The 20,228-nt window shown below is 35.7% G+C and overlaps 1 protein-coding gene across 1 annotated transcript in view; it reads right to left on the reverse strand.

Annotated features, from left to right (window-relative positions):
• Positions 1–2,396: 2,396 nt before the first annotated feature.
• Positions 2,397–20,228, reverse strand: part of PDS5B (PDS5 cohesin associated factor B) — a 47,268-nt gene continuing 29,436 nt past the window's right edge. The window contains 9 exon segments of the mRNA XM_019612202.2: positions 2,397–2,598; positions 4,503–4,648; positions 7,276–7,338; positions 7,643–7,762; positions 9,010–9,142; positions 9,513–9,627; positions 13,430–13,496; positions 13,498–13,635; positions 16,823–16,946. Coding sequence (XP_019467747.1) covers positions 2,412–2,598; positions 4,503–4,648; positions 7,276–7,338; positions 7,643–7,762; positions 9,010–9,142; positions 9,513–9,627; positions 13,430–13,496; positions 13,498–13,635; positions 16,823–16,946 — 1,093 coding nt within the window. The 3' untranslated portion in view covers positions 2,397–2,411.

The raw sequence follows: 20,228 nt of genomic DNA on the forward strand, positions 1-20,228 counted from the left end.
CAATACAGGCTGGGGGATGAGCTGCTGGAGAGGAGCCCTGCAGAGAGGGACCTGGGCGTCCTGGTGGACAACAGGTTGGCCATGAGCCAGCAGTGTGCCCTCGTGGCCAAAAAGGCCAATGGCATTCTGGGGTGCATTAAAAAGAGCATGTCCAGCAGGTCGAGGGAGGTCATCCTCCCCCTCTACTCTGCCCTGGTAAGGCCTCATCTGGAGTACTGTGTCCAGTTCTGGGCTCCCCAGTACAAAAAAGACAGGGATCTCTTGGAAAGAGTCCAGCGGAGGGCCACAAAGATGGTGAAGGGCCTGGAGCGTCTCCCCTTTGAAGAAAGGCTAAGTGAACTGGGTCTGTTTAGCCTTGAGAAAAGACGACTGAGAGGGGACCTGATCCAGGCTTATAAATATCTGAGGTGTGGCGGCCATAGTGGTGAGGCCAGTCTCTTTTCAGTGGTACGTGGAGACAGGACGAGGGGAAACGGACATAAGCTGCAGCATAGGAAGTTTCACACGAATGTGCGTAAGAACTTCTTTGTGGTGAGGGTGACGGAGCACTGGAACAGGCTGCCCAGGGGGGTTGTGGAGTCTCCTTCTCTGGAGATATTCAAGTCTCGCCTGGACGCCTACCTGTGCAACCTGGTGTAGGGAACCTGCTTTGGCAGGGGGGTTGGTCTCGATGATATCTGGAGGTCCCTTCCAACCCCTACAATTCTGTGATTTTGTGAATACTACAGCATAGAATGGCTATCTGCACTTCAAGACAAGTAAAAATTCAAGATAGTTTTACTAGTCAGTAGCTTTATATGCCCCAGGCAATTCAGAGAAATGTGACAAACTGACCTAACAGGAGAACAGAGGGTCCAAAAAAAACAAAGTAGCAGTGACATCAGATATGGCATATCCTTAATACATTCTAGAACATCAAGTTTTAATAGATTTGATTTCATTCATAATGTGTCATGCATAACTTAAATTACTATAATTATGACAGACAGCCAAAAGTTATTAAGAAACAAAAAATAGTTTACTAATGATATATGAGTTTCTTTTTATTCAAACGGTTAATAGAACTATAATTTTCTTCATTTTTTCATGCATTCTGATATAATGTGTAAACGTTGCTTGAGACCGAATACCCAGCCTGTTAATACTTGCCATAAACATATTAAAATCCTAAATCTTAGTGGGAGCCCAAGTCAGTTCCTCTGCTCTCATTAGGAGTCTTAAGAATTGCTGATTCACTGAAGTATGCAAGTCCATCAGTAAGAACTGTTAAGGAGAGGGCCTACTGCTCTCAAAGGTATTGATTAATGGTCATTCACTAAAATCTCTTTCAAAGAGACATATGTATAATGTCTTCTGAATTATGTTGACACTGTAACTCAGCATAGCAATGACACCACTCTGCTACCCATTGAAGTTTAATGTTCTCTTGTAACAGTTTGGCAATGTGCTTGTTGAGAATTAAGACTATTTTAAATCCTGTGAGACTCTATTGATCTATAACTATCAGCTAGCTGACTCTGCCCTAAAGCCTAAGGCAGATCACAGCAAGCACAGACATTTAAAATCATGCTACAGCTTCTGTTTGTGATACCTGTCATTCAGAACCATCCATTTTCCTGATTTTTCCTGCCTTCACTGCTGTACAAATTACATGCAAGAAAACAGAATCCATACAGCTATTCAGATAACTCTTACTTGAATTTCTAAATCCAGTATCAAATCAGAATGTCCTCTTCCTATTCAAGATAACCTGTGACTAGGAGTTGCTATTCCCTACAGCTTTTGAAAAACAACAAAACAACACAGTTGTCTGGAAAAGAACATGCCTTCACATCAATAATGGCACAACACCAAAAAAGGTAAGAATTATAATACTTCATTATAATACATCAGCACCGTAATTTATGTGTTACCATTTCGCTAGCTACAAGCAAATAAACTATTTACAAAAATAATTTTTACAACCTCAAAAGGCAATCTGACATCTCAGACAGGTTAATGTGCTCCCCCAGAATTCCTGTGCAGTTGAACATTCTGAAGTTAGTCCAATTAATTCTTACAAAGTCATATTTTCACTAACCACCAGGCACATACAAAAAAACTACAGTATACTGGGAAACAGAAGCCCAAACAAGATATCAACTTGACCAATGTTTCAAGTACTTCATCAATGAATTCCAAACATCAGACTAATTGTGGACTAATTGTCACCAATCTAGCTTTAGCACAATCTACTCCTTTCAATATCCTGCAAATCATAACAGGCAATCTTGAAAGCTTTCTGAAGTTGTCAGTATGACGCAAAGGCAATGTAATCAGCCAAACTGAACATTTTTTTCATTCCATTTTTCATCTCTAAGCACATCCTTCAGCAATTGAAAACATTACCTCAGTTTCATGTTAGAAAAATATTAAGTATCAGCATATTCATTGTTATTTTTATGTCTTGGTAACTGAAAATGAAACATCTGTAATGCAACCAAAAGGCTCACCCTTACAAGATCAGAGTCGTCCCTTTTGTCAGTTTTCTTCCCTGGTAATGGTGAACTCAGTGTGAAGTCTTCATTTTCACTGTGGTCCATTTCAGTACTATCAAGCCTAGAATCAATAAGCATTTGTTCTCCTTATTATTATAATATAGCAGGTAATCATTTAATATATATATAAGATTAACCTTCAGAAGAAATCTATTCCTAAACCATGAACAATCTGTCAGAAAGAACCTTTCACTCAGACTAGTGCAGCTATCATGGGATACCACAAACAAGAACATCTAAGGGCAAGGGGTCAATCACAAGCTAATATGATCATCTCAGTTTAAAAAGAAACAAAAAAAAAAAAAAACCCACAGCTGATCTTTTTGAAACAGAAAAGCCTTACTGAGATACAAGATATCTGTGCATGTTTACATTTGCATACCCTTTACATCCAAAGATCCCCACAAACCAACTAAAGCTCTTTCCTGTGGTAAGGTTTGTGCGGTAGAACAGTAGATTTAAATTTCAGAGACAGTTCATCCCCCAGCTTTCTTTAGTTATTGATGGCAGCATATATGTAAAAGCAACTCCACTTTTATTTCAGTTTCTACATATGTATAAGTGGGCAATGATTTGTAAAACACTGAGACCCACAAGTAGAAGGTAATGCACAAAAGCCAAACAACAAGAATAATCCCTCTTTATCTGCACTGAAGCTGGAAAAAGCAGTTTTAATTTTATTAAGTAACAGTGCAGAGTTTTAACAGTAAATAAATATTCTACGCATTAAAAAAGACGAGTGACATTTAGATACACCAACTCCCTGTACTGGGCACTGCCTAGAGTGAGAAAGACATTCTTCTACAAGGAGAAAAATCTGCAGTAAGTTCTGACAGTTTTTATACATCACCTTAACAGATGCAAGCTTGCGTGAATATATTCAGTCATAGTGAATGGGAAATACCATGCATAACCAATCATTACCATTGCTTCTGGTGGACTCTCCTTTGGTATCACCACTCGAAATGCTAATTGATTTTACTTAAGTGAGTTGGGGAGACCACGAAGATGACAGAATAGGTTAGGCTGCAAGTGCAGCACTTTTACTTTTTTTAAATAGACTAGATGTAGTCTCAGATTCACTTCACTGGATATGAAGAAGATGGATTCTAATCTGCCTTTAATCAATAATATATTTCTGCATATGAACTTGTATGACTTGTAAGAAGTCTGTGTAATTGCCATGGAGTGGTGAAGTATTTGTTGTGTAGCACTGCCCTACTTTTCAAATTAATAGTATATATTAAATATTCACAGAAGAATAAACGGAGAAGTCTTAGTTCAAAATATAACTTTCTCTCAGTCCTGAATGAATGTGAGAAGATTAATAGTGGGGACCCTGTAATCTCTGAATTTCTCTGTGAAACAAATTAACAATGTGACCTTCTGTTAAATAAAAGACACCAAGACTGTAACTTAGAAAATCAAAATAAAACAATGTATAAATTTTACGGACAGCTAGCTAACGAGACAACAAATTCTCTAATATTTCAGTATGTCCTTCCCATTATCACAGAATTTAAACCCCTGAAACATTTATTTGCTAAGTCCAGCACAAATTCATAGAAAAGGAAATTATACTACATCACCACATTGGCCTAGTTCTCTCTTTCTATGACATGTAAGCTGCTGTAATGTGTTTACAAATTTCCTAGGATCTGCAGATCTACATATAAATATATGAAAACCTCTTTCCCTTCTTCAACAAACTTGTAGATGTGATTTTATTCTCTTCTGATTGTTCTTGAATCTTTTTTCTTTCTTCATTTCTCTCTTTTTTTTTTTAAAGAGAAAATTTATTTCTGTTGTTGAAAAGCTCAATTTGTGGTTCCTAATATGCAGTGTGCCATTATAACTTCACTTCACAATGATATCATTCTGTTTCTCACTTAAAAAGTATTACAGAAATATTCAGTTTCCATTACAAATACTTGAAATATCAAGGCTCCTTTGTTGTCTACTAACCTCCCTTTGATCCTTCCTGGAGAGCTTGGATTTGAACTGCTGCTGGCATTGCTTACAGTTTCCATTCGTGAAGATTTGGATTGAGACTGCTTGCCTGCTGACGAAAGAGGCTTGTTAACCGCTCCAAGAACATTGGCTGCTTTGGGCTGAAACCAAAAATATATTTCCTTTATTTTAAACTAAGCATTTAGATAATATTAACATGTACTAAAAATATTCACACATTTCACTTCCTGCAATCAGAATTTTGATTACAACACAAAACAATAAACATTAAAATACTGAAGTTATGATATAAGAAGGAAGCTGATAGAGTTGCAATCAAATAGGCAAATGCCACCAAAACCAGTATTATTTTCTCAACACTTATAACTCTGTCCTCTTCTCACTGATAGTACTGGGCGGTCACCTGACCTTGCAGTAAGTCACTTCAGCACTTCTTTTAAAGTTTGCTTCCTGCTAATGTAACTGCTGGAAGCAGCTCACCATTTGGATTAGATAAGCATCTCAACTGGCAAAACAGAAGTAGCAGTAGGACAATACATTCAGCAAATAAGCCATTAAAGTGGCTTAGTTGTAATGGCAAACCACACTAGCTTCAACTGGGAACGAATGAGGATCTCAAAAGTAAATATTCCAGAGAAGACTCCAATGATTCATACACAGATTTGGAAATTGTTAGGCTTTTAATAGGAGCCAAAATTTCCAGACAATGGTGAACTTCAGGTTACTTAAGTGGATTACCTTTCAGATATGCCAAATATCTCTAGCTCATAATTACTTTTGAGAAAGCTGAAAGCGTTCAGTTAGTCCTAAAGAGAATAGACCTTTATGCCAAGCACCTGCCTACAAAAATGGTGAACAATTAAAGATCATTCCCCAGATTTCACAACATCTAGAATGATCAGCTCTATATTTCAATATTAGATTCTAGCTGGTGACAGCATAAAGAAAAAGCCACACTGCTTAACATGCACATCATAGAAGCCTTGAGCATTTCTTTTTCAGAGATTTCTAAGTGAATACAGAAAAAGCTCAAAAGCACAGAGATGTTGAAATTCAAAGTGGATTAACTCCTAAGGAGGAACTTATAACAAACAGAACCTGCACTAAGTTCCATCCTCATCACTGAACCTACAATGAAGACGCTGCTGCCCTCAAATACTATTTCCTGCTTAGGTCCACCTAACTAAAATCCACACAATTTAGTATTCCATCCCCAAAAGGCAATAGAATCATAGAATCACAAGGTTGGAAAGGACCTACAAGATCATCTAGTCCAACTGTCCTCCCACTACCATTGCTACCACAAAGCACCAAACCCAATCTCATAGCTCCTCGCTATAGCTATACTCTAGACCAATTTCATACCATGTTGTTTTCATAATGAAAAAGCAATTAAATGTTTTCAGTGTTCAAAAACTTGGTAGCTGTTTTTTGCAGAGTTCCAGAACTATTAAAAAAAAAAAGCAGCTAGAGTACCTGTGTCTAGAAAGTTAAATATAAAACCTCACTCAGAAAAAGAATTTCAAAGTAAGCTACTTGTTCTGGGCTCTCCAGTACAAAAAAGACAGGGATCTCTTGGAAAGAGTCCAGCGGAGGGCCACAAAGATGGTGAAGGGCCTGGAGCATCTCCCCTATGAAGAAAGGCTAAGTGAACTGGGTCTGTTTAGCCTTGAGAAAAGACGACTGAGAGGGGACCTGATCCAGGTATATAAATATCTGAGGTGTGGCGGCCATAGCGGTGAGGCCAGTCTCTTTTCAGTGGTACGTGGAGACAGGACGAGGGGAAACGGACATAAGCTGCAGCATAGGAAGTTTCGCACGAATGTGCGTAAGAACTTCTTTGTGGTGAGGGTGACGGAGCACTGGAACAGGCTGCCCAGGGGGGTTGTGGAGTCTCCTTCTCTGGAGATATTCAAGTCTCGCCTGGACGCCTACCTGTGCGACCTGGTGTAGGGAACCTGCTTTGGCAGGGGGGTTGGTCTCGATGATCTCTGGAGGTCCCTTCCAACCCCTACAATTCTGTGATTCTGTGAAACATAGAGCTACTGGAAAATCCAAAAAGAGTCACCAAGATAATGAAAATTCAAAAGCATTCCTCAGTTGAGACAAGACTGAGAGATCAGGGGCTTTGGAACCAGATGACCTTTAGAGCTCCCTTACAACCTCAACCGTTCTGATTTTTCATGATAGCAAAACCATGTTACTTGTATTTTAATGTTGTCACAGCAAACTTATTATCAGCGAGCTTGGGACAGAAGTTAAGAATTCTCTGTCAAGCATGGGATTACAGAACTTAAAAATGACTATCTGAAACAAAACTTCCTTTTCAGAACTCTTGTATCTCCAGTAAAAAGTGATTTCTAACTCACTGAGTTCAAATATTCACACACTCAATACAATCCTTATATATTTAGATCAGTAAACATTGGCTTTCATCTTTGAAAATAAAGATATCTTAACATATGTGTATTTTCCTAACTTGCATTCTACCTCTACTGGAAAGTAGCTGGCTCACAGTTAGTGCTTCATTTGCAAAGTTAAGGTTAATGAAGATGTTGCAGTTTTACTTCTTTAGCAAAGTAGCAGATAAATGTTTTCCTATAATCAGGAACAAGATACATTAATCCATATGAAAACCATAGTATGTCCTTTCCTTTATTACATATTAAATTATTAACTTGTATTGTTGGTTTTTTGTTTGTTTGTTTGTTTTGTTATTTAAAGTAAAGTAGACAAATCAATTTCTTAGAAATAAACAAACACACACCTTTCCAGGAGTGAAAAATGACTTCATTTCTGGAGGAAGATAATTTTTGGTGTTACTAAAATTCTATAAAGAAGGAATAAAAAAATAATCAATGAACAAGATATAAACATTTTTGGAAGTAGTACTAGAAGAGATTTTCATTACATCATTTATACTTTTGAAATTTTAAACCTGAACTATAACATCTCCTAAAAAAATTACAAAGACAGAAAAATGTCTGTAAACATAAATACTTACAAAAACATAAACACATATCTTCAACTAATTATAATACAGAGAATTCTACAAGATCTACAGAACTCTTGCATTATAACTACTGAAGATTTAAATAGACTTATCTCAAGAAAAATTAAACTCCAAGGTCTACCTTATCAGGTTGAGTAAAATATCGTGCTGGAAGTACAGGATCTTTAGGGGATTCCAAACTGTATGTTGTACTCTTTGACATAATGATATTCATTGCTACATCACAGACTGTGTAGAGTTTCTGTAAGTAATAAACAATAAAAAGTAAAAATGAAAAATCAGAAGGTCATTTCAAAGTCTGACAAAAATATTCTTCTGAGGAGAGGATTATAAGAGGTCTGAGTTGAAAAGAATATTTAACAGCAGCATCCATATTGAACAGTGTATCACCAAGTTCTAAAACATAAGCAGAAAAGCACTGTACACCCAGCAGATAAAGAAAGCCGGCTTCCATGATCTTTCTACAGTTTAAGAGTAACATATGTCATGGTTTCAAAGACAAAGTTAAACCCAATGCCTTTGGGAAAAGTAAAAAAGTGACGAATTTATGTACATAGGTTACTCCAAAAGTAATGCCTCCTACTTATTTCCATGGAGACTACAACAGCTACAAAGAGTGCAGTAACACTATTTGGCAGAAAAATTCTCAGCTTCAAAATGCTGATTTTTAAGCACAGCAACTTCCATTGGTTACATATTTTGGCCAGCAATGAACAAGAGCCTGCATGCCACGCTCACAAAAGTCTGCATGGCCATCCAGAATGTGACTTGTCTTTCATGATGCCATCATCACTGCTGAAACAACACCCGCCGACTCGCTGTGTTCACATCCACTGTTTGGTCTCCATAAACGTTCAGCAAGTGTCAATGAATGTCAGTGGGTGTCAATTCTTCTGCATGGAGGAATTCAATGACACACCTTTGCTTCATACCTACTTCCACATCAGATGCCTTTTTGTCAGACTGCCCCTCTGCTGCCATCTGTCACATGGCAACAACATTTAATGGCATACTGGTGGGAAGGTTCAACCTCTACTGCCATACCGCCAACATCTGCCTCTGCCATCATGGGCCAACATCATAAAATAGGAGGCATTACTTTTAGTGAAGTCCTCATATTATGTAATGCAAAAACCTCAACAAGATGAGTTTGATCTATTCACTACATAATACGTATTAGATAATACAAACATCTCATGAATGTATTTTTCTTACTCTTTCACATTATGGGATGATTTAAAAGAGTAAAATTTTTAGCTTACACACATCTAAAGGTAGTATTCAATGATGTCAAACTTACATCCTACTGAAACACAAGACATCTGTCACCATGTCTGACATCTCAACTGCAATAATGTAATCACTACATAAAGTACTCTATACAACTGTAGCAAAAGACATCTTCAAGTTGATGTGTAAACAAAAGTAACCAATTTCCAGAGCAATGTCAAAATTAAACACATTTACCAATCAAAAAGTGTCACCTACTTCATTCATTTTTGCATCATCTGGTCCTTGAGCATCTTTAGTCTGCTTAATATTTTCTACCATTTTTCTGATAAATGCATGACTGTTGTTCTCATTTTTAGCCATCAATATTTCCAGTATGAACCACAAACACCTAAGGAGAAAGGCAGTACTCCTTGTGAACAAAGACATGCATAAAAATACTACTGTCAAAGAAGTCACACTTAGAAAGTGGTTTACTGAAGTTTTATTAGTATTACAAATCTCCAGGAAACCAATTCATTAGAAAGGAGAAAGAAGAAATGAAGGTCAGGATGAGCAGAAGGTGCAGGTATTTCTGTAGGATGCCAAAGAGCACTAAACAAGCACATATGCCATTTTCCCCACAGTGTTTCACAGTAATAATTGCCATTGTTACATGTACTGAACAGTGTATCAATGTAACTCATTAAATTAAAATTTTACTTAGAATAAAATTAGATTACTATAATTCTCAGAAATAACAACATTAAAGACAGTCCTACTCTTTAATGTCCTTTAGTTGTTCGATGTCCTGGACTTTGACATAATCTGGGTCATGAGCTAGAAGATGTATTGTATAAGGAACAACATACTCTGGTAGAAGTGACAACAGTTTCTCTGAAAAGCAAAAGAAAGATGCATTAAAATACTGCATCTCAAGAAATACATTTTCCTAGAATATTTTCTACTACAAAGGAAAGAACAAAAAGAGTCAGCATACACTGATATAAAGCATAAGTACCAAGGCATGTGCACCTATAGTTTCCTTATGAGGCTTTTGTTAATATCCATCTAATAGTCAATGTGTAGATGTTTCATACGTACAAAAATTGAGATTTTAACCATGTTCCAGGACTGGATATTTCCTAGATATCTTGAAAATCAGCTGCAGTTCCCTCTATACCTAAGTCCTTTCCTTGGTTCAAAACCATTATTCTGAAGGACTCTGAAAAGCAGATGATGACCAATCACAAAACGTTAATTGCAACATCTGAGACCAGCATAACTGCAGAGATGGATCAACTTTCCTCAGGAGGTAAAAGAATAAGGACTACTACCAAAGACCCTCTGACAGTCACAATCACAAAGTACACCTTTCATAAAGTAAAAAATTCCTGAGCCAACCACATAGAAGGAGTTTCAGCATTTCAAAAGTTTGATAAACAGAATGAAAAAGGGTAATGATGGCAGAAAGGCATACAGAAAAACACTGCCTTCTCCAACCTAATATGAGTGAGCAACTGAAGGATATACAGCACATTTAAGTTATTAAAGTTATGTCCTGTGCAACAGGGAGGACATAGGCAAGGCATGTTAGCATTATGTGTATTACTACAGTAAAAGCATCTCAATGCTTGCAGCCCATGCAAATACATAGTATGAACATGTCTATGAATAAATGTTTGAATGAATGTATGAAGGGAGGGGGGAAATTCCTGGCTCCACTTTTGGAAATATCTAATCACATTTTTGAGCAAGTAGAAGGTCACAAAAGACATGACCATATCTGGAAAATCTTCCCTCAGGAAGCTTTAACTATCCCAAGTTAGGGATGTAGACTAAATAAATAATTGCTATGCAAAAGTAAAATCTTACTCTATGCAGATCATTACAAATGGGATAGATTAAGGAAGGTGCTGCACAGCCTTCATAAGCTATTTGGATTCAGTCACAACAACAAGGAAAGCATTCAAAATTTATGAAGGCCCACAGAAGAGGGTGCTGCAGAGTTCCATGGATACACCTTTACATAGCTGTTGCAACTGATCCAGTTAAAAAATAGAGAGTAATTACACCACACAACATAAGTCATAATGAGGCTTGAAAAAATAAAGACATCTATTTCTTTGTATTTTAAGGCATATTTATGTAACTGAAATCCAGTGTACTTTGCAAAGCAGACTATAACATGTTCCTAGTGACATTCCAATATTAACGTTTTAAACATCCTCCTCTCCTTCAAGCACTGTCCTGCATTTCAGTCATCAGCTAAATAAGAAAAACAAAGAGGTGACAAGGAAGAAAAAACTAATTATGATTTCAGAACACTAGCAAAACTGGCTTCCACAGACGTGTCCTAGGCAATACAAAGTTGATTCTGAACTTAAATAGAAGGCTCAGTAACACAGTTTCAATAACTTCTTGCCTTGTACACCTGGTAATGTAACTACAGCAATAGTATCAAATGAGTCTGCAAAACAAACTGAAACAGATTCATCTAAAAAAGAAAAAGGATAAATTGAAACATATGATATTTAACCCTTATCATTACAAAAATAGTATTAACACAATCTTCATTCATCTCTAAAGAGAAGACAAAGACTTCCTAAAAGGCAGGATGGCTTCATGGACATAAACTATAAGCACTTGAAACAACAATGTGCCCCAGATCCGCATCCATGCGAACTTAAGAAACTTTTTTTTTTTTTTAAATGAAGATTTTGTAACTTTTCTACTTGCTGACTCGCAAGTACAAGTCCACAAGTAGAAAGCAAAGATTCCTATGCAAGACGAGTCTCTACAGAGATAGAGCTGGTGATATGTACATACTCAGTAAAATGAGCATCTTCTTAAGCAGTGCCACTGTGAACACCATTCAGAGAACACAGAGACCTCAGTGCAACTACCAGCCTTTCAGCATGGAGCAAAGTGGCAATTTTCTGCCTGGTACCAGTTCTTTGTACATTTCTCTTGATCTTTTTAACAAATGCTGAAATACCCTCCCAAATTTCCAAATTCCCTCATCACTTTTTATCAAGTTTTCAAGAAAAAGCATATTACAAAATCACCAGGCTTGTAGAACCACAAAACTAACTGTGTTTCCAAAGAAGCAGATTCTCATCTTTAGCTTTTTGTGGATGCTTTTCAAAGTACATACTAGGGTCATTACTAGCAAGAGCTACTGCATGGCCAGTAAGAAGTGTGAGAGGTACATGTGTAAGCAGTGTGATCTTATCAGAAGTGGGTTTCATCTATACTACACTGCAGTAATAATTCCATAAGAAATACACGGTTCAAGACTTTTTGTTTGATAAAATCTCAGACTGGTAAATCTGAGTATCACAGAATCAGCGCTGTGACCCCCCAAAAAATCCTGCAGGCTATAGCTAATTAGAAGTTCTTCTGGGTTACAGTGTAAATCCATTCAGTGGAAACACTCAAGGTAAGTTATTTCAGCAAGGAAAAAAATCTGTCAGTCACACTTTGAGGTCCTACTGAATTCAAGACGTCTCACACACCAAGGCTTCACTTTATTGCTTCTAAAGACTTTTCCATAGTAACTCTGCAGTATCTATCTCAGTACAACTAGGAAATCAGCAATTATGTTTTGCTATACGAAAACTATTATACTTTCCTCCTCCATAACTGAAATGATTTTTCAAGATCATTCAAGCTTTCAAGAGGAATAGTCCGAGGCTTTTGCTGAATGCAGTTTTCTTTTTTACCTGTTATTGAGGAGAGAGAGAATGTACTGGCTTCCCCCCCAAGTTTAATTAACAGCATACAAAAGGATTTCTCTGCAGACTTACTGTCTGATCTAAGTCTAATGGGACTGAGGCACACAGACTGACACAGCTAATAAAATCTGTGATTCATAAATGCAGAATGAAATCCGTTATCTGACGGCATCCATAAGAACAGATTCACAAAACAGGTGCACCCCAAGACAAAAAAAAATCCACATCATTTCACAAATGTCAGAGCTGAGAACAATCAGTAATCCTCTAAAGAAATAAAACTCTCAAAGACACTTCCTCAAAATGTCATGAGCTCTTCAGAAAGGTCGATGTTATCATACATCTGTACACCAGTGTAGCCAAACACACACATACAATATCGTCATCTGTATAGTCAAAAGGGACAAGGAATGATTTTAAGAGAAAAATAGCTAACATTACACCATAACAACTTCAAAGCAGGCTGTTGTTACTGGGAAGAAAAGAATTAGATGAACTCATCCTGAAGTGCCTACAAATACAGCCTTTTGCTAGCATAAGACAAGATAAGAAGCTACTTGGTACAGCAGCTCAAAGACTGTTAATTTAGTGCAGCTTTTAAAATGTCACTAAGGTTGCATATTATTAATTACTTCAGTGAAATTAATTATTGCTACATCAACTAAAACATAATTAACTATTACATTCAAACAATACAGATCTGCCTTTGAAAAACAGCTGCACTTCCAGTATACTTAAGTATAAGCATTAACAAAACTCTTAAAGAAACTGGAAGATCTCACTCATGTCTGTTTAAGTGCAAAAGAGAATCTGGACTCTGCTGTTTTCATTAGATACCTGTGAGTAAAACTTAAAAATTTGCAGCAATTCTGTGCATTAAAATAGAAAACATTTCCACAGTGCATTAACATTAACCTTTGAATTCTAGCACTCGTACCAAAGAGTGACATCTATTCTCTTACCACTAACTGCTGCATGTTGCTTCAGATACTCCCTTCTGACATTTATGTTCTTCACAAGGCACTGCCGTAGCGTGAGCTCTTCTCTCTTTCACTGGATCTTTTGCACACAGTGCACAAATAGCCATATATTCTAGTGGCAGCCGTAGTCTAGAAAGCCCTTTGTGAAGTTTCTGAGCAAATATTTGTCTCACTTGGTAACATTCGTCCTATTAAAAACAAAACAAAAAAGCAAACAGTGAGCCTTCTAAAATTAATATAAAGTGTGAAAGAAAACACAGAAGGCTGAAAATCAAAGTCAAAATCAAGTTCAGATCCTGAAACCACAGAAATGTAGAAACCGTAGAAATACTTGGGTGTTTTTTTTTTTTTTAATACCAATTCAAAACAATTAAATTGAATTAATCAGTTGGAGTTTCCCTGAAGGCAAGGAAGAAAGTTATGTCTCAGACTGTGGAGAAAGATGCCACACTCAGGATCCAAGGCCTGACTTGGCAAAGAACAGAGGCACAGAAATTGCTTATAATGGGACCACTCAGTTTGTGTGGCCAAAGGTAAAGGCCTGCATTGAAACACTGTTTAATCATAAGTAACCACTACTGATTTTATTATTGCAATTTCACAAATGTTCATCAAGCCATTAGCATTGGAAGTAGAGTAATACTTAACAGAACTAAAAGTCACATGCTTAAGAGACTACCAAACATTTCCATCATAATTTAGAAACCTATGAACCATGACTGACCACAGAAGAGTATAATTTGTGACCAACAGTTGTCAATGAATACAAAGTAAAATAATAAGGGGAGTAAGTGTACTCTTACGATTTATTAAGCAATGTATTCCCAGAGGAGATATTAACTTCAAAATTCTCTTTATGAAAACAACCTACAAACATCAGGACACCATTCAAGGCCAAAAACAGTTAACAGATGCAGGTGAGGAAAATGCACAGGAAAATGTATTGTAAACTTATTTATCCCAGCAAAAACGATCAAGAGAAAGAAAGATTTGTTATCTCTAAGTATGAAGAAAAAACATTAACAAAAATAAATACCTATTAGGTTAAATGACAGCTTTAAAATTTAGAGAGTTTTCCAGTTATCAGCCAACAGGAAGAGCAGAGACAAAGATGTAGTCACTGGTAACACCCAATCTGCTGAATTTACAAACGAGGTAAATATATATATATAAATAATATATAATATATATATATATATATATATATATATATTATATAATTATAATATATAATAATAATTATATATAATATAATTATTATATATTTATATATATATAAATATATAAAGATTTTTTAAAAAGCCTCCAAATGCCAGACTTGACTGATGAAGCAGCAGCAACCCAAACTGCAAACTCTACCTGTAAGACATACTCAAGGTCTATTGTATCTGTATATGGCCTGCCTTCATAGTAAATCCACCCCTGAGCAGAAGGCTAAGGAGGTGGAGCCCTCTTCTCCCATTCGTTAATACTACTTACGTCTAAAGTCTTTAGAAATCTTAGAACAGGCTTCTGTATAGTTGCTGTGTCAAAGAAGTAAATCCTTCTTAGATTAGACTTAATGTAAGATATAGTTCATTACTGATGCTATTGTGAGAAAATTTGAAATGATTTTTATTTGTTTATATCCTAATATCAGGAATAACCAAAAATTCAGCTCAGTACACAAGTTCACTGAGAGGAAGAGGGACCAAACTCAGCCAAGCTCTACCACTTTTTCCCCAGTATACCACTACAAATTATACATAGCCCAATTTTATCTGCTTAATCTCTAAATTTAATTCCAATACTTCTTTTTTTTTTTTTTTAAGTATTTGCAAAGTGGCTTGTATCCCTCCCTAAGAAATAACACTGATTCATGAAAACTAACAGACTTGCTTAAATAATTAAAACACCCTCAAACTGAGATTATGAAAGAATCTCAGCAAGTTTGTTTGCTGTTTTGTTTCTTTTTCTCTTTTTTTTTGGTTAATGGTTCTTTTTGCTTTTGATATTTTTAATGTACCTCAAATAACAAAAAATATTTATTCTCAAAACAACTAAAATTGTATTTTCAACAGCTTATCTTAAAATCTTAAATCTGATCTGAAAATCTTCTGAATACTGAAGTAATCAACATCATTTTCTACTCTCTTTCAACATGAAGCTTTGCCAACATGTCAGTTTGTTCTGTAAAACAAAGAACTTGGCTGCTGGGGAGATTACAGGCTTGGGAAATACATACATTACTTATTTTAAAAGGACTAAAACTATGTGCACTTAATCATCATAAAGTTTCTGTTTACCACTGCAACATTAAAGCAATGGGCAACAGCATTTAATTATGCTTTCTACACTCAAGTAATTCCAATTAGAGAATGTGGCATTCTCTCTCTCAAAAAAAAGATCCATTAAATATCAAGCACAGAAACACAATAGAACAAATGCAACCATAATAAACCTTAAAAATTAAGCTTTTCCTTTTGTTTTATCTGCTTCTTGATCTGTCCACTTAAAGAAAATTTGCAGTATATTAAGTTACAAAATACCAGAGTTGGCCTCAATGTCACCTGAGTGCCCTACTCTGTGGTTAGACTTGCTAGTGACAAAAAGGACTGTACATTGTTCTAAGATCTTATGTGCCTACCAACAGCAAATTAATTTTAGTACCTGGCATAATTTTATGTGTGCACATATATCTGCAAATATTTGAAAAACACATATACAGATTGTATTATTTCCCACATAAATAATCTTGAAGTGTAGATCCTCTGCACCTGAGGATCTGAACTCAACAGTCTGAAAGGAGGATGAAAACAGCAGAAAAACTCAAGAATACCTATAAAAGTTATTTATAATTATTCATAATCCATTAGATGCCTCATGGATCAGTAAACATAGAATTTCTGTCCGGAAAGAGCTTACACTCTAAATTTTGGTAAACAAATACAAAAGTCAATCAATTACTGTAAAATTTACAAAACTTTAAAAACAGGAACGGAGAGAAATTCTAAGTCTTCACTTATAATTTGAAAGATATTTCCCTTCTGCTACTTCAGTCTCAAAGGCAGAAATTTGGGACAGCTCCCTTATCTCATGCAGAATTGCTCCTAATTCTTCTGCAATTTTAAACATACCAATGACCTTCACAGATTTCCATGTTCCAAATGCATTCTACCCAACTATCAAGAAACAATTATCTATGTTGTCACTGCAGTCCAACATATCTAATGCTCACTCAAAAAATCAATTTTCAGGATTATGAACTGGAAAAAAGAAATTCATGTCAAACCCGATGATTTTTCATAAATACAGATTGGCAGAAGTATACGCAACAAACATCACATACATATAGATATTTGCCAATATCCCACACATCACACCCAACTTCCTTACATTTATGGCTAGTGCACACAGCTGGTACTGTTCCAAGGTGATGATTTCATGGTAACAGGGTTCTTGTGCCAGCTTCACAATAGCACTACCTGCAGCCAACCTCAATCGAGACATATCAGGTTTACTGAAAAACAAGCACATAGGTTATGAGTTAATAAAAGAACGTAGAATTATTTGACTTAATTAAATTTTGGTGAATTAGCATTGCTGAAAGATAAGTATTTTAAAAAGAAGAAAAAATCTCCAGAGTTGGCCTCTACCCAGCCTCAGTTCCCAGACAACAGCACAAGTAACTAACTGCTCATATCAGAAGTTGTTTCTACTTTATCAGATGTTGAAGTCTATTACCACGTACCTATTCCCTTGACCCAGCTTTGCAATGAAAATATTTCTTGGAACTTCCTCGAAGTACAACACGGATGTAAATCTATTTTAATTGTGCGCTGGATTAGCACACATCAGTACAGGCTGCCTTTCAGAGACCTCAACAGACCTCTGACATACTTCTGTTCGACAAGCTTGTTTTCCTTCAGCAGGGGGCACCTGCCAAGGAAACAGCCAATTTCCAGTCCCCAAAGTTGCCAAACTTTCTTCTAAGGATAGATAGCTCAAAATCCGCACTGCACCTCAACACAAATTTATTTTAATTAGAAACTTTTAGAGGTGACCAAATGAATTGTACTTTTAAGACAAAAAGGATGTAACAACCAAAAACATTTTTAACGTGTTGGAAGCACTATTACTTGAATTGTACATGCAAACTGTATTCCTACACAGCAAAACACTCCAAGCATTTGCTATTTTTCATATTGAAAGCGATTTTTTCTACAGACTATAACCACGTTTACAAAGGTCCTCAGAATATCAAAAGTATTTTCACATTAGCTTTACAAATTGATATCCACATAACAAGTCCATTAATAAGCTTAGTTTGGCTTTCACTCTTAGAAATTTTAACTCAGTAAAACTACATTACTACTGCCTTTCTTTGGATCAAGCAGTAAAATAAAAAGTTCTGTGTCTCACTTAAAATTCTCACTAATGAATTATACCCAGTAGTAGTAAGTGCTGTCTATTCCTTTGATATTTTGGAGCAATAATCAAATTGCATTCCAAATTAAAAATAATCACTCATTCAAGCAGGACTAATATAATTTAATTTCTTAACCGTTTCCCCTTCATTCTTAGGGACAGCAAGCACTGTACTCCTAAACATTATTATTACCATGAAAACTGTACAAGGCTTTTAAAGATTAAAAGCCACTGTTAAACAGAATAAAAATACCTGAAGAGCTTAAACTTTCATGTTATCTAATCAGATCTTATAAACACCTCAGTATTTTATGGAAAAATCAAATAGATGATGAGCGGAGGACAATACTACACTACATTTCAAACAGAACAGGAAGATTAACATTTAATCCTCAAATACTAAATTTCATTTTAAGTTGCATCTACTGTGATAAGTTGCATCTACTCTGATAAGTGAATCCAAAAAAACCTTAATTTTTGTACACCAGTGACAACTGAAAATAACTTAGTGGTACAGAATGAAAGAGCCAAAGAAATGAAATTTAGAACTTTCAGTGTTCCTTAGCTTTGGCAGCAATTGCATTTAATTCTGAAAACTGAATCAAAAGATATTTCACGTACAAGTTGGCTAAAATTTTGTGGAGTATATCCAACATGTTCCTGTATCCCAGAAATACCTGTAAGCACGTGAGCATGCTGCAGGAAGGAGGAACAGTGACAGTTACGTATTTTTATGATTAAAGATGAAGATCAGATCTATCCTATTACCCAGGAGAATTACACTAAAATGAAACCCTAAATAAAGGATTTATCTTTTATCAAATGGTCTTAACCAAACACTTTCCAATCTGTACTGTCCCAACATACACAATTTAAAGCAGAAATTAAAATTTCAGTCTGATGTATCTATTGTTTTCAATTACTTCTTGGCATTTTGAAAATTAACACTACAGATGCCCTTGTCATATCAGAAACTCCCTAAGAGTCCAGGGGGACCTGGACATTTATTTTCTGAGTGCTATTATTGTTGTTGAAGACCAGATGTTTGAAATCAGAACAGAAATGCAATCACACAGAAAGATGTTATCAAGTGCAAAATACTGTGTTGGGATGCACAAAGCTAACCCAAATAAATGTGTCTTCAATACATCTAGTGTATAATCACCTCTCACTTCACAAACTGATAGTTAAGATTTTCCTTTTCCTCCACAGGGTATAAATACCAGTGCCCAATTTTGTAAGCATCTTTCATTTCCCACAGAATAAAATGTTTCTTCAAAAAAGACTCTCTGACAATGTTGTGTGTCAGATGGCATAGCAGGTTATTATTATATACCATGAAATTCTAAAAGCTTAATTCTAATTGATTAACATAATTTTTTTCCCTGGTAAGCTTCAGTAAGGAAAAATACAGACTGCCTTTCCAAAAGTCTCAATGCAGGTTCATATTTGGTATAAATTCTTTGGGTAACTGCTAGCATCCTCCAATGCTCTTACTTTATGCTCATTATAGATTAAAATTCTTCTACAAATAAGACATGTAATATCCAGCTTGGCTATTTTTACTAATCAGAAATAGAAGAATTGATATCATATTGAATTTTGAACTTATAGAAGTGTTCGTAATTAATAAATAAATCAAAAATAAATCCTGGAAACCACCACTGAGATAGTGTTTATTGACAAAATTCAATATTAAACAAACTATTCCTGACACCAGTGAATTTAATTTACCTGTGTTAACATTTCAAAGTAATTAAAAGCAATTCAACAAAGTCAACAATCTCTCTATGTCAAAATGAGAAAGATGAAGAGACAGGATTCATTTGTTTCTTTTCCAAGCAAGTCCTTGTCTTCACACCATACTCTACACTGAATCATGCTTTGAAATTTAATAAATCCCATACCTTCACATGGTCACTGAAAAAGTATAGCTGTGTAGATTTAAAGAGTTGAGATCTGAATCATTTGTATGGTTGATTAAGAAATACTTGTTCCAGAATCTTTAGTTCAACCTTCTAATGATGTGGAACAATAAGATTAGAACACTTTATAACACCAAAGTGAATGACAATAACAGTGATTACAACATGACTTTCAGCCTACAAGAGGTCAAATGTGTCCTGAACCCAGCCACTTTCATGTAATTCAATTATCTTTAGCAAATTACACATTATTATTTAAAAGACAAATGCAAGCCACAAACACAAATATTGACTCTACACAGAACAGCAGCAGATTTAGTAGTTCAGAAGGCAAGATTCTGCACTGCATGGAGTTTTTCTCTTTTCAAAGCCTACAGTAATCTGAAAGAAGCATCAGATTTCCATCTCAGAAATCCAACACATGCTGCCATTGCATTTTCAAAGGATAA

Source organism: Meleagris gallopavo, chromosome 1 (genome assembly GCF_000146605.3).
Source record: "Meleagris gallopavo isolate NT-WF06-2002-E0010 breed Aviagen turkey brand Nicholas breeding stock chromosome 1, Turkey_5.1, whole genome shotgun sequence".
Lineage (NCBI taxonomy): Eukaryota > Metazoa > Chordata > Aves > Galliformes > Phasianidae > Meleagris > Meleagris gallopavo.